General features: G+C 43.2%; 1 protein-coding gene across 1 annotated transcript in view; it reads right to left on the reverse strand.

Annotated features, from left to right (window-relative positions):
• KCNN1 (potassium calcium-activated channel subfamily N member 1) overlaps window positions 1-15,816 on the reverse strand; it is a 65,964-nt gene that overhangs the window by 18,401 nt on the left and 31,747 nt on the right. The window contains exon 6 of the mRNA XM_033953618.1: window positions 288-429. Within this exon, the coding sequence (XP_033809509.1) occupies window positions 288-429 (142 nt within the window). The remainder of the gene's footprint in view (window positions 1-287; window positions 430-15,816) is intronic.

Raw genomic sequence — 15,816 nt, forward strand, 5'->3', positions numbered from 1 at the left:
AGCACGCCGGCCTGTGCTAAAAACCGCTATCACGGTTTTGTAAAAGGGGAGGGGGGTTGTTTTAGTCTATGTGTTTGATTTTACTTTGTGGCCTTATGTTGAGGTTTATTCGTCATGAGGCCATATGTAATCATTTGTTACAAATACTATATATATGGATGGCCAGTTTTATTCTGTGAGTTGGGGTGTTTGAATTGTAATCGTAATCTTCTTTAAAACAAAAGATTTTAAGTTAAACTAAGCTGAATTTAATAAATTCCTGCATCAAGAAAACCTGTCAAACTTACCATAATTCCTGTCAGCAAGCAAACACCCTTTCCACAGTAGGTGTGTGGTACCATGTCCCCATAGCCAATGGAGAGAAATGTGATTGAAATTAACCACATTGCCCCCAGAAAATTGCTGGTCACTTCCTGTTTGTCGTGGTACCTGCCAAAGGTCAAGTAAAAATGGAAAAACATGGGTCAGAAGTCTAATTCCACAGAACAAATGTCTATTCTGTTTTTTCTCTCATTACTTTACATGGACCCTGGATGGTTTGATATCACCCATGTTCCTCTACTGGCAATTATCTTGCCTTTTCAATAAAATTTTCATCCTACACCAAGTACTAGCTTCATCTTTTGAATAGGAATCACCTATACTATGACCTCCAAAGCTGTTCAACTGTCAGTAGCAATGGATAGATAAGCCTCCTTCACTCAAGAATAGCTATCGTTCCTTTGTAGTTTTCCCCGTTAGAATTGTTTCAGTGTGGGATATCCTAATTTCTACATGCGTGTGACTAGGTTCCCTGGATTACTCATCTAATCTAACTGCAGATCCTGCGGTCATTTCAGGGACTATCACTTCCAAAGCATTAAAAGACCTCCTGATATGACATCACAACCTTGAACCATTCTAACTGGATACTGCTGGGATACCACTTTTACAGAAATCCTCTCTTACAGCGGTGTTTGTTCTGGGATGATAAGGCTGAAGTCTTGCACATGAACTATCTGTAAGTATGTACACATACCCAGTGGCTTCACTCAGGTGTTCCTTCTTCTCCTCCTCTGAATATTGAACCCATTTGAGTGTCAAAAGAGATTTTCTTTACTTTAGGTGATACAATTAGCTAAGCATTGGTTTTATTTCAGACAGAACCATGAAATGGGTCTAAACGTGACACCAAATCCAATCAATTTAGTGCATTCAAGTGCTGACGCTATATGATCTGGGTATGGCCCATATGAACCGTAATACCATGCAGCAAGACAAGGGACCAATTGGTAGTTGGAATCACAATGCTTCCTTCCTATAAGGCTGTTTACATTAGTTAAATACCAAGAGGTAACCACTGGACCTGGAAAATCTACAACATTTCATAATTTCTACCTTAAATTGCTCATAGCCCAGAAGACATAGATCATCTTACAGTTTTAGGATCAGCCTTATAAAGCAGATGCATTGTATTCCTAGAGAGCTGTGAAGAAGAGTAACAATCTAGTGGCTAAGACTCTTTGTGAGGTGCTAGGGAGAAGATAGAGTTGGGTAGGAGGGAGGCAGCAGATGCCCATTTTCATTTTAAAAAATAATCTCAGGGTTTCACTCAGTGCTAGGAAGTTTCTGGTCTCTCAGCAATACCTATGGCAAAGAGAGTTGGAAATATTTCTTCAGTGGCATTCCCTTGATTAGGCGTGGGTCCTTATTCTGTATAATTCTTGAACAGCATGAATGATTGAATGTTTGGAGATTTACATCCCATGGCATTCTTGTTCTTGTATGATAGGTGTCTTTGGTTAGGATCAGTGGATGTGTGACCATAGCCTGTGGAGAGTTCCACCTGTGCAGGACTCTTTTACACCTCTACAAATTTCATAGAAGCCAGAGAAACCTCTATATAAAGTGAATTCTTCTCTACAGAGTTCCTCCCATTATGCTCAATGATCATGTGGCCAAATGCTGAGTCAACCAGGGTGTTTCTGAGACACCTGTACCATCCAAATGATCAAATAAGATCTTATGGTCTACGAAGTCAAAAGTGCTACTTAAATCAAATTGTATGATAAGGGCATTTTGGCCTTTGGTAAACAAGATGAGTAAATGGTCTAATAAAGAAGCTAATATGGTTTCCGTACTGTCTAAGGGACGGAAACCAGATTGAGATTTATGTAAAATTGGAAATTGTTCTAAGTAATCCAATAGTTGTAAATATACCAAGCTCTCTAGTAATTTTACAAATAGAAGGGTAGAAGTAATAGGTCTGTAATTAGAAGCTAAAGTTGTTGATTCTTTCAGTACAGACCAGTCATTGAATCCAGGCAGGATAAATATGGTCCATGGGTAGAGTCAGGAAGGAGATAGTTATGCAGATACTTGTGATATTCAGTACGAATGGCCACATAGCTAAGTGGAAGAGTAGCCTAATACTGTAGTTAGTGTAGTAAGCTGAGATCCTGGGGAACTAGGTTCAAGTCCCACCGAGCTCCTTGTGTCCCTGGGCAAACTGCTTAAATTTCAAGTTTATTTAGGCTTGATATACCGCTTAAAAAAATCCCAAGCGATTTACATAATACAAAGCTAAAAACAATTTAAAACAGGGAGGTTGAACATAAACAATTAAAAAATTATACAAACAATGAAGGAAACTGCATAGATACAAAAGGAAGATGGTCAGGGTTAGATTGTTTCATAAAACAAAAATTGATGGGGGAGGGAAAAGACAAAAGGGTATGTGGTATAACTGAAAACAAGCTCCATTGCCCCAGGTACAAGACTTAGACCGTGAGCCCAGTAGAGAATTAGATGGGGACAGGTACCCACCATTAACTGTTGGGCAGGGATAGAACCTGCAGGGACAGGGACAAACTGTCCCCACGTCATTCTCTAAAAATTTGAGACTAGTATCAATACGTAAAAACTTAACATATGATTATCTTAGACAATTGGCAATTGAATTCAATGATTTAAAAAAAACAAAACTGCAGAAGCTGCTTTTGGACTTAAATGAACTACTGTACTTAAGTAAGTGACATAATTTGTGTCTTGTCTGCCTTTGATGTGACAAGAGCCTTGTCTGCTGATCAGACTCCTACCATCTGCAATGTCCTTCCATCATATGCCCAGCTGCTCAAGCATCTTACTGTTACTGCAGCAGATTCATCCATCATTGTTGGCATCAAGGAACATTTCCAACATTTAATACACTGCACAGTTTAAGTTCTTTTCCACACCCATGTCTGAAAGACAATCTAATTATCTTCCCAGATGATGTAAAAACGTGAGGCAACTGAATCTTTGGGAAGGTTGTACGAAAACCTGATCGAAATGGAAGGATCTATTTGTGATTTATAAACAGTTGTACAGAATATTGCCCCTTTTTATACTTTAATAAAAAGCTTTAAATGTAAAACCATAAGTGTTCGAGGCTTGTGCAAATGAGGACAGAACTCAAGGATACAGAGGTGGAGCCTGCGGGTATGGGGCAGGGACAGGGACAAATTTTGTTTTCTAGAACAGTGTTCTTCAATCTTTTTACACCTATGGACCGGCGGAAATAAAATAATTATTTTGTGGACTGGCAAACTACTAGGACTGAAATTTAAAAAACCCATTTCCGCCCCATCTCCGTGAGCTGAGTCCCCGCAAACCATCTGATCCCATTCGCACAAGCCTCAGTTATGATTTTATATTGAATGTTTTTTTTATTAAAGTATAAAACTAAACAATATTCTGTGCAATTGTCATTTTATAAATTCAAATAATACAGAGCAAGGATCAACAAAACCCCTGTCTCCCTCCCCTTCACATATATCCCCTCTACTATCAAGAAAAGCCAAATTATTACAGAATGCTACACAGAAATATCATGCTAACAGAATACCACAGTCACACGACAGGAATAGTGTTAGAGGAGTGCAACTAGGGCAACTGCCCCCTGGTCAGAGAGAACCCTAAGCCAGCTGGAAGCTAAAGAAGCTCTGCCTGGGCTTTGCAGTCCCCAGTTATGTGCAACCACAGCATTAGCAGGATATATATTTCAAATCTGATATATTCTAATCACAAAATAGAAATAAAATTATTTTTTCTACCTTTTGTTGTCTCTGGTTTCTGCTTTAATTTCTTTTTACTCTCTTCCTTCCAGCGTCTGCCCTCTCTGTCTCTTCAATCCAGCATCTACCCCTTCCATCCACTGACTGCCCTCTCCCCCTTCCATATGGTATCTGTTTTCTTTCTATGCCCCTCCCCCTTTCCATCCAGCCTGCGCCCCCTCTCTCCTTTTTCCATGATTCATTCCAGCTTCACTGCACTCTTCATTTTTATCTCTCCTATACCAGATCTAACATCTTTGTCCATCTCTGCTTATTTCTCTGTTGATCCCCTTCCCAGCATCAATCTTTCTACTTTCTCATTCCTGTCTTACCCCTTTCCCTCATCTGATCTCTCCAATCCACCCTGACCCCTTCCCCTCCTCTAATCTTCCTGCCAGCTGTTTCCTTCCTCTTTTCCTTCTCCCTTCTCTCTTCCCCCTGTCCAGCAGCATCTCTCCTTCTCCCTCCCTCCAGGTCCAGTAGCAGCTGTCCCTTTATTTTTCCTTGTCCAGCAACTTCTCAGCCTCCAACAGTGGCTTTCTCCTCTCCCAACAGCTCTCCATACTTGCCAGTGCAGCAATTCACTAAGGCAGCAATGGGTCCTTTGATGGGTCACACCTCCTCTGAGGAAAGAGGAAGTTGCATCATCAGAGGCGGACCACGTCTCAGCTAAAGCCCCAAGGCTGCAGAAGTGAATCGCTGCGCTGGCAAGTACCGAGAGCTGCTGGGAAGGGAGAAAGCCACTGTCGGAGGCTTCCCATGATCTCACCAGCCCTGTGCAAATCAACAGAAAATTTCAGCTCATTGATCTCGCTGGCCCTGTGTGGACTGGCAGAAATTTTCTGTGGACCGGTCCACTGACCGGCAGTTGAAGAACACTGTTCTAGAATAGAGGTCTGCACGGGAACGGGGATCGTGGGAATCCCGCGGGTCCCACGGGGGTCCCGCTGGAATCCCCCCTAACCCATGGGACTCCCACAGGGACCCCCCTCTGGCCCACGGGACTCCCTCGGGGACCCCCCTCTAGCCAACTGGACTCCCACGGGGATGGAAGGCTTTGGAAGCAGGGTTCGTCCATATAATATAATGGACACGTCAGCCTTAGTAAAAGAGGAGGGTTTATAAGTTACCCGGTAATTACCTGAACAGAAAACAAAAAAGGGTTTCACCATAAAGATTCCACAAGGAAAACAGCAGCACAAACATAAAAGAAATTATGGAATTGATGATCCTGTCAGAAGTATTGCTGCTTTTTATGGGGACGGGCGGGGATGGAGATAATTCCTTGCGGGGATGGATGAGGACGGAGAAGATCCTGACAGGAACGGGTGGGGATGGAGAGGATCCTGGCGGTGACGGAGAGGATCCTGGCGGGGATGGGCAAGGATGGGTGGGATTTCTGTCCCTGCGCAACTCTCTATTCTAGAACCCACTAGGGACAGAAAAAGTACCTGCATATAATATATGTAAACTGCTTTAGTGGTACCCACAGAAAGGTGGTATATCAAATCTATGACCCTTTACCTTTCTAAGCAGACAGATAGTACCACACAAAAAGTGCCCACTTGAATATGCAGTGCTGGCACTGAATATTGGCCAGAAACTGCATGCTGTTGGCTCCTTATGGCTTATTTGTCCTGTGCTCTCCCCCCCCCCAAAAAACCCCCCCAGAAGTAGCACCACCTCCTGGACTCCCTATCCTCCCACCGATTCTTCTCCCTGATCATCTCCTCCTAACACAAACCCCCCCCCCACACACACACACAACACACACATATACTAAACTGTATACCAGTTCCTTCTTCTGGTACCCTGCCCCCACAAAAGACATCTCTTCCCAGATCCTTCCTCCACAAACTGTGTCTCCTTCTGTAGCATCCCCTCACCTTAACACTTTCCCCAGTGGTCTAGAGGGGTCCTTAGGCAGAATGATCTCCACATGCTGCTTCCCATACCAGCTTTGCTGACAGGAGTGACTGGCCTGGGAATCATTCTGTGTGTGTTGGGGGGGGGGGCAGGGGTACCAGGAGGGGAAAGAATTGGTGGTGGTGGGAAGAATTGGTGATAGGGAAGGGGGTTCCAGGAGGAGGAAATGATTAGGGGGGGGGGAGAATTTGTGGTGATGGTGGGAAGAATTGGTGGTGATGGTGGGGAACGGGGTTCCAGGAGGAGGAAATGATTGGGGTGGGGGGAAGAATGGAAATAAAGTATCCTTATGGGACCCCACCTGATATTCAGCTGAATCCCACATAAATGAGGGGAGATTTACAATGAATGTTTGTCTGGAGCCTGCATAAGTGCTGGTGGACAGCACATGTCCAGTCATACCCCAGTATTCAATACAGGTGTCTGGAGAGGGCCTCACATTAACTATCTGTGTCTAATTTAGCCAGCTTTACTCAGCACTTTTAAAAAAAAACCTGACCCCCGCTGGCTGAATATTGACAGGAATATCATTAACCTTTAGATGAACTGGATATTAGCTTCCCAAAGCTATTGTTAACATCCTCCAAAAACAGACATTAACAATCGCAGTTTTCTAGAGGAACAGTTAGATCTTTGGCTCTGCAATCCCTAATCTCAGAAGTATGGCTGAACTTCAACTAATGAGAGAGTCAAAAAAAAAATCTTATTACAGAGCTTTAAAAAGACATAAATTGATTCCCTTGAGGTTATACACCTCACCAGTACATCCAATTTTTAATATTAATAATTGTTTTACATTAATCTTTAAAATGGTTTTGTCTCCTTCTCTGGACAATTATCAGTTAGTTATTTCTATACTTATGTGTTTCTCATATTTTTATACCGGCTCTCCTCAAAGGCTACAAAGTGGTTTGCAACAATAATTTAATAAAGAATGCCATAGAATACATCTATAAATATGGCATCTATAAAACTCATAGGATTTAATAGGCAGGAGAGGCTTCTGCCTGGTTAAACACTAATGTGTGGGCTGAATATTGACATTAACAGACTGGGCAGAGGAGGGGAGGTCTGGGAGCGGAGTCAGGGAGGAACTGGAAGTTATAAGTGTGTTGGCAATATTCATTGCTGGTGCCTGCATAGCTAAGTGACCAAACAGGTCTGCACAAAAGGCTGCCCTAACTGGTCACTTAGCTATAAAGATGCCAGCACAGAACATCGGCTGACACCCACATAATTTCTGGGTAGTGGCTAGCATCTCTCAGTATTCTCCTTTGTCGACCCTTCCCAACAAGAGAAGACCCCCCCCAACAATATGTCCTGACCCTTTCCCGACCCCCTCCGACATGACCTGATTCGCTCCAGGATCCACTCTAATAAGAGAAGCTGCTCAAAATGACCCAATGCCCTCTCAACCCTCTCAACAAGAGAAGCTCCCTTCGACATGGCTAAATATCCCTCCTGGACAACTCCCAACAAGAAAAGCCCCCCCCAACCTGACTCAGCTCCCTTCCTGGACCCTCCAAGGGAAGCCCTGCTGCCACATTCCAGTAGTTCCCCTTCCTTTACAGGCCTACATTAACATCCTCAGTGGTGTCTGGGCAGGACTGAACCCCACTTATTTCTGTTCATTCTGGCTCTGACTGGAAATAGTGGCTGTAACCTCTAGTGGTAGTCTCACGGTACTATCACTAGGGGTCAACCAGAGTACTGCTAGAGGTCACAGTTTCCATCTTTCAGCCAGAGCCACCAGGGGGAGGAATGAGTGAGGTTTTTCTTTATACAATGGGCATAAAATAAATGCCATTACCTGTGTCTTTAATAGGTCCCCTGTAACTGAATTATCCTCCACAAACCACAACACCTTTTCATCACCTATCAACCTCCCCTGCCCCCATCTTTCCTCTTCAGACTCTTATTGGAATGCTTTTTATAATTCACATATATTTTCTGGTATGTATTTTGCCATATTTTCGCTCATTCTTTTCTGACCTGATGCTAACTCACAAAAGCTAGCGAAGAAAAGTATTAAGTTAGTCCAATGAAAAGATATCATTCTCTCTCTATATCTTTTTGTTTTGTTTTGTTTTCATATTAAATGTTAAATGATGTTAGTATCTCCATCCCTTAGGCTACCAGAAGGGTACAATTTGAATTAAATTTGGAGCAAAATCATGAACAAGGAAAATTGAGATGGTATCAATGGCAGTGGCACTGTGCAGGTGCTTCTACTAGCTCCCAGAGGGGAAGGACGGATGAGTAACCATAGAATCCTCTCCCCTTAGGCTGCTGGTTGCTTGGCAGTTTCTGTTGGGTCTGGCATTCTGATTCCAATAAGGCTGATATAATGCACAGAGAATCATGTACATCTTGGACAGTGAAATTAGGCCAGGACACCCCTTCCTCAGCTTCTGTCATCAGACAGTACAGGAACATCCAAAACCACCATTATATGGTGTTTGCTAACCTTCCCCCTCCTTTACAAAGCCGTACTAGCGTTTTAAGCGCCAGCCACTGTGGTAACAGCTTGGATGCTCATAGGAATTCTATGAGCGTCGGAGCTGTTACCGTGGCAACTGGCGCTAAAAATGCTAGCATGGCTTTGTAAAAGAGGGGGGTTTTCCCCATAAATCAGCTGGAGAAGGAATATATCCCATGCTTGGTGTTCTGTTCAACCCGCACAGGTAATTTCTACAAGAAATAAATTATAACCAGCACAATTTTTAGTAGGACATTGAAGATATCCAACATACATAAGCAATGGGAACATTTTATGTGTACATCACTGGAAGGAGAGAGATTTAGCCTCACTTTGCAGATGTTAGTTCTAATTTATGACTGCCACTGGATCTACATCTACATAAGAAGCAACAGCTGTGGGAAGACTGCCAAAGGACTGAAGAGGAAAGAAGGTAGTGACCAGACCACCATGAGGCAAGGGAGACAGGCGGACTCAGGAAGAGAAGAGGGAGGCAGAAGGAATGAAAGATTGCCAGGAGACTAGGAGGAGAAGGGAACCAACCAGAAGACTAAGGGGAACAGAGGCCACCACCAGGGGGCAAGAGAAAAGCTGGAGAGAGGTGGCAGGGACTCTAGAAAAGGAAGGAGCCAGAAGACTTAGAAAGACAGAACACTGGGGAGTTAGAGTTCCACAGAGAGGCTGGAACAAGACTAAGACTGCCAACTGGCTTTGTGTTGGTCCAGTTCCAGGTTAGTATGAGTTTACCCAATGCCAGCTTAACCATTAGGGAAACTAGGCAGTTGTCTAGGGCAGCAGCTTCTGGGTAGTGGCAAAGTGCAGCAGCCATCAAAAGAATATCTCTTAACAGCCACACAAGCTCAAAGAATCATTGACCCACAGCTATATCCACAGGAAGGGTGGGTAATTTTCAAATAGCCCATTTACCTGGGTAAACAGCTATGGAAAATTGCTTTCATTACATATGAATAAGCAAGCCAAAGTTTAATGATATATAAAAGTGTGACACCCAGCTATGCATTTATGCAGGATTGCATTGGGATGGGTAAAGTTGGGATAATCATGATTGCTGAGTTCAGTTATGAAAATTACAGTTGGGGGTGGAGGGGCATGAAAAGTAATTGGGGGTGGCAGTGCAAGAAGGAAGGTCTACCTAGGATGTCTAATACCCTTGCACTGGCCTTGGGTTTACCCTGTTGCAATCACAGGCAGCAGCGCAGACAGCACGCTCCTGCAGGCCCATACACCGCTGGACCAGGCTTAAGGGGCGCTTAAAAAGGTTTATAGTTATAGTTTATAGTTTATTAAAATTGGATAAAACGCTTAACATAATAAACAAAGAACACAACCAGTACAAAAACAAACTCACTTGGGGAGGGGAAGGTAAGGTAAAGAAGGATGGAAGGGAAAAAAAATTACAATTCTTAAAAAAAAATAAAAAGAGAGGAAAAAACGAGAGGGAAGGATTGGGAAAGGATTAAAATTTGTATAAAGTAAGAAAAGAGTAGAAATGCATCTTATGGACCGAAAAATACGGTATGTAAAAGTGTATAATGTATTTAGTGCAGTGTATCTCAAACTGTGTGCCGAGGCACACAGTGTGTCTCCTGAGATTACAGATATGCCGTGGCACACTGAGGAGGAAGAGAGGCGCCTGCCAGCTGACTTCCCTACGCAGTACAGCACCAGCACTGCCCAATTTGCCGAATGCCTGCATGTTTCCCCCTTCTCTCTAGTGTCTTCCGGCTTCCCCCCAGCCTCCTGGTCTCACCTTTAAGCTAATTACAGCAGCCTGCAGAAGATCGCCGATAGGTAAAATGATTTTATTTTCAATATAGTGATTGAAATGTGTCAGTTTTGAGAATTTATATTTGCTGTGTATATTGTGTGTATATGAGAAATGAATTGAAAAAATTGCATTACAATCAGTAAAGGGGATGGGATCTGGGGCAGAGCTTGAATGGGCCTAGGGAAGTATGTGGTTGGGGTACTCAGTTGACATTTGTTAGACTTAGGGGGTACTTAGCTTGAAGTGGTTGAGAAACACTGCTGTAGGCAATCAGCTGGCGCCAGTGCCTCTCCTTCTCTCCGGCCCTCTTCCCAGCTGGCACCCCCTACTGGCGTTTCAGGGCCCATCTGTAGGGCCTCTGCACATGCGCGGACGTCGACATGATGATGTCACACATATGCGTGATGTCATCACGGCGATGTCCGTGCACTTCTGGGTGCCTCAAGCCGTGGCCACTACTTTTAGTGTACTCCGGCTCGAGAAAGTTTGAGAGACACTGATTTAGCGACAATAGTAAACCTAGTATTACATGTGTACATACATAGGACAACTGATTCGGTATAAACATGTGCATATAAGTAGGATGGTGGATTATTGGCATAACCATGCCAGTATTAATAACTCTGTAACACCACCACAGAGCTCTGTGTATTTCAGTATAGAGCCCATGCATTGTAACACCTCACAACTCCTTATGGTAACATCTCTACAGAATCTAATGTATCATATCACCTTTACAGAAGCTCATGTAGTGTAGCGCATTTGCAGAGGCTCATATAGACCACTCTGAATTGACTCTCCAGTTATTAATAGCGGTAAAGAAGCTCTCAATAATCATAATCATATATTACTCCATAGTGCGACTGCATATCAAATATTGTTTACGGTTCAGGTCACCACATCTTAAAAAAAAGATATTGGTGAATTAGAAAGGTACAGGAAAAGTTTGCCAAAATGATAAAGGACATGGAATTACTCCAGCGAGACAAAAGGCTAAAGAGGTTAGGGAGAAGAGACGGCTGAAGAGAGATATGAGAGAGGTCTATCAAATACTGAGTGGAATGAAACATTTAGATGTGATTCGATTGTTTAGCCTTTCCAAAGCACAAGGACTAGGGGGCATTCAAGGAAGTTACTAAGTGCTACATTTAGAGTAGCATTTTAGAAAGGAGATTCAAATTAGAATTGGCACAATCAGGTTGATATGTTTTCAGTTTTTCTAGTAGTGTGGAACAGGATTACCTGATGGAGAGCGTCCTCTAAAGTACGGGGAGAAATGGACATTTACGTGCTGGTTACAAGCAGCATGAACATCCATTCTAGAAAAAAATACATGTCTGAAGTATCAACAGGTTATACTCATAATGGGCCCATAAACATTTATGATCAGGCACATAAATGTTTATATTGTGGAATATAGCAACATAAATGTTTATGTGCCTGAATATAAACCTTTATCTTACACTCTTCAAGACGATGGTAAAACCTCTACACACGGATTCATTTAACATCCACTACCAGCCCCCTCTCTCCTCTTTCGCTACCTGCTTCGGGTTCTCCGTATCGATATCTGTACCGGTATTTGAAAGCTGTTCACTTATTTGAGCTTGTCTCGTATTACCTTACCATGATTGTCTTTAACCCTGCCCTTGTTATGCCCCTATGCTATTTGCACCTATACCCGCTCCTCTCACGCACAGTCTTCTATTTAATTCCTGATAACCGCATCAAACTTCACGGCGTAATGCGGCATACAAATAAAATTTTGTGTTATGCTATGTTGCCCATTTGTGAAACATAAACATTTGTTTTCTGAAGCTTTCTTAGAGCCAGTAACCTCTGCCAGTTGGATTTCGCGGGAGGAAGGGGAATCTCTCCTATTTCCTGTAATGGGGCGTGGCATGATAGGAGCACTCTTCTGAAACCTAGGTGGCAGGTGTCAAAGCCTCCTCTGATCTGTTAGGACATAGATGTTCATTCCCTTTCCGAAACAAGAAATAAATGTTCATTTTTTAGGCCTGCCCAGGCCACGCCCCCTTGTCATTTGCATTCTTCAATTTTAGATGTGTATATTCTGGTTTTGTAAAACTGGAAATGTAAACATTTATGCATGATACACTTTTAAGTACCAGTTTTTGCACATCTAAAATGTGAAAGATACCCTACAATAAACACCTGAATGCAAATCAGAGAAAATAATTCTTCACTCAACATATATGCTTCGTTTTACTAAACGGAGAGGTGTTTAGTGTGGACTGGCAACACAAATGCTCAGATGCCCATAGGAATTCTATGAGCGTCGGAGCATTTACCTAGCCGGCCTGCACTAAAAACCTCTAGCGCCTTTTAGTAAAAGGAGCCCATAATTAAGCGCTAAAATTCATTGACAAAGAATGTGTTAACAGCCATTAGAACAGCAGGGTTTTAGAAAGGTTTGGATAATCTTCTGGAAGAACAGTCCATAAACTATTATTAAAATGGATTTGGGAAAAATCCACTGCTTATTCCCGAGATAAGCAGCATGAGATCTAATTACTCTCTTGGTGTCCTGTCAGGTACTTGTGGCCTAGATTGACCACTATTGGATACTGGCACTTCTTATGTACTTAAATGTCTACCCAACTGACTTATAAGAACATAAGAGTTGCCAAAATGGGACAGACTGAAGGTCTGTCAAGCCCACTCTCTTGTTTCCAACAGTGGCCATCCCATGTCACAATTACCTGGCAAGATCCCAAAAGAGTAAAACAGATTTTATGCTGCTTATCCTAGGAATAAGAAGTGGATTTCCCCAAGTCCATCAAAAATTACAAAGACTAGGGGACACTCGATGAAGTTACAGGGAAATCCTTTTAAAACCAATAGGAGGAAATATTTTTTCACTCAGAGAATAGATATGGTAAGAGCGGATAGCCTAGCTGGTTTTAAGAAAGATTTGGACAATTTCCTGGAGGAAAAGTCCATAGTCTGTTATTGAGAAAGACATGGGGGAAGCCATTGCTTGCCCTGGATCGGTAGCATGGAATAGTGCTACTCTTTTGGGTTTTGGCCAGGTATTAGTGACCTGGATTGGCCACCGTGAGAATGGGCTACTGGGCTATATGGACCATTGGTCTGACCCAGTAAGGCTATTCTTATGTTCTTAATAATGACTTATGGACTTTTCTGTTTCAATGTCACAGAGCTTAGTTGATCTCTAGCTCTCCTGTCACTTCCTTGTGAAGAAGTGAAGGGAAGTCAGTGACTAAACATTGTCCTATTTGATTCTCAGTTCCAGGCGATGGAAATTCATGAGAATTAAATCACAAACAACAGTATGGATTGGCATAGGGTTTGAGAAGCATACATGCAGCCACCTCCAAGGTAGGTGTCCCCACAACTGATCTGTGTGCAGACACTTTTCAGCAGCTCTTGAAGTGAACAGTTGAGGCAGAAATAAAGCTCCTGAGCAATGAAGTGACCGGTGCAAGAGCCACAACTGAAACCCAAGAACTGCTCCGCTTTCCAGACTGAGTTGAACCCTGGGGGACTTGCTATTGTGAGGATTGCTGGCTTTCTGCTATCACACGATGGAAAACTTCATTTCACCACTCTGGGCAAGGCATATGATAACAGCAGCCTTCTCTGCATCTGTTTCCTCTTTTACCAGCGCCAGGGTGTGTTCCAGTGCCTTATTCTATCATTGTTTAGGTTGTATTACTGAGAAGGTGACTCACCCCTAAGATGTATTTGCTGCCAAAAGTATGAAAAGTGTAGCAAATGCTGTCATGGATATTAAAACGAGGACCGCTGGCTCAAACTACTGTTCGAAGGGAGATCCAAGGTAAAGAGAACGAGAGGGCACTCACTAAAGTTAGAAGGGAAAAGATTCTGTACAAATGTGAGGAAGTTATTCTTCACCCAGAGAGTGGTAGAAATCTGGAACGCTCTTCCGGAGGCTGTTATAGGGGAAAGCACCCTTCAGGGATTCAAGACAAGGTTGGATACTGGAACAGAACATACGCAAGTAAGACTAGACTCAAATAGGGCACTGGTCTTTGACCTTAGGGCCACCGCGTGAGCGGACTGCTGGGCACGATGAACCACTGGTCTGACCCAGCAGCGGCAAATCTTATGTTCTTATGTACCACAGAAGAAGAAAACCAGATTTCTCAGTGTCCTGAAAAAAGATTTTCAAAGTTTTGATTTAGTTGCTTAAAAGTTTTGCTCCTAAATTTAGGTCTGTATCCATTTGCCTAGATTCCCCCCCCTTTTACAAGACCGCGATAGCGATTTTTAACGCAGACTGGCACACTGAATGCTGTGTGCTGCCTCCGACACTCATAGAGTTCCTATGAGTACCACAAGTACAAGGGGGCACTCGGAGAAACTGAAAGGGGACAATTTTAGAACCAATGCTAGGAAGTTCTTTTTCACCCAGAGGGTGGTGGACACCTGGAATGCGCTTCCGGAGGTTGTGATAGGACAGAGTATACTACGGGGGTTCAAAGAAGGATTGGATAAATTCCTGAAGGATAGGGGGATTGAGGGATACAGATAGGGGTAGAGATATGTTATAGAAAGAGTATAGACAGAAGATAGGAGGGATTAAAGGGCTTAGGAAAGGATCACCGTACAGGTCATGGGCCTGGTGGGCCGCCACGGGTGTGGTCTGCTGGACGCGATGGACCTCTGGTCTGACCCAGTGGAGGCAATTTCTTATGTTCTTAGGTGTTTATATACCACCTATCAAGGATATCTAAGTGGTTTACAATCAGGTACTCAAGCATTTTCCCTGTCTGTCCCAGTGGGCTCACAATTTATCTAATGTACCTGGGACAATGGAGGACTTACCCAGGGTCACAAGTAGCAGCGTGGGGTTCGAACCCACAACCTCAGGGTCCTGAGGCTGTGGCTCTAACCACTATGACACTCTTTCTATTCCCTGCCCTAAATCCACCCCTGTAACCACTCACTACATTTAAGAGTTTAGTGAAATTTTAGGCTTGGGATCTAGGAAGCGCCAATCAGCATTTTACTGACTGCCCCTGACATTAACCCTGGAAATTCAGTGTCAGGCCATGTGCAGGCGCTGGCATTGAATTTCTGGATTTATGGGACCAGCAAAAACTTAGCTGGTTAAGTTCTCCCTTGAAAAAAGGAGACTGCGAGGGAATATGATCGAGACTTTCAAAATACTGAAAGGAATCGACAAAATAGAGCAGGAAAAAAAATTATTTACAATGTTCAATGTGACACGGACAAGAGGACATGGACTGAAGCTAAGGGGGGACAAGTCCAGGACAAATATAAGGAAGTTCTGCTTCATGCAACGAGTGGTGGACACCTGGAATGCTCTCCCAGAGGAGGTTGTTGCGGAATCCACCGTTCTAGGATTTAAAAGCAAACTAGATGCACATCTCCTTACGAGAGGCATAGAGGGATATGGGTGACTAAAATTACACCAGGTGTACACCTGGCTGGGCCTCCGCATGTGCGGATCACCGGACTTGATGGACCGAAGGTCTGATCCGGAGATGGCAGTTCAAAAAAAAAAAAGTGAGATATTC

This window comes from Geotrypetes seraphini, chromosome 8 (genome assembly GCF_902459505.1).
Source record: "Geotrypetes seraphini chromosome 8, aGeoSer1.1, whole genome shotgun sequence".
NCBI classification, from domain to species: Eukaryota; Metazoa; Chordata; class Amphibia; order Gymnophiona; family Dermophiidae; genus Geotrypetes; species Geotrypetes seraphini.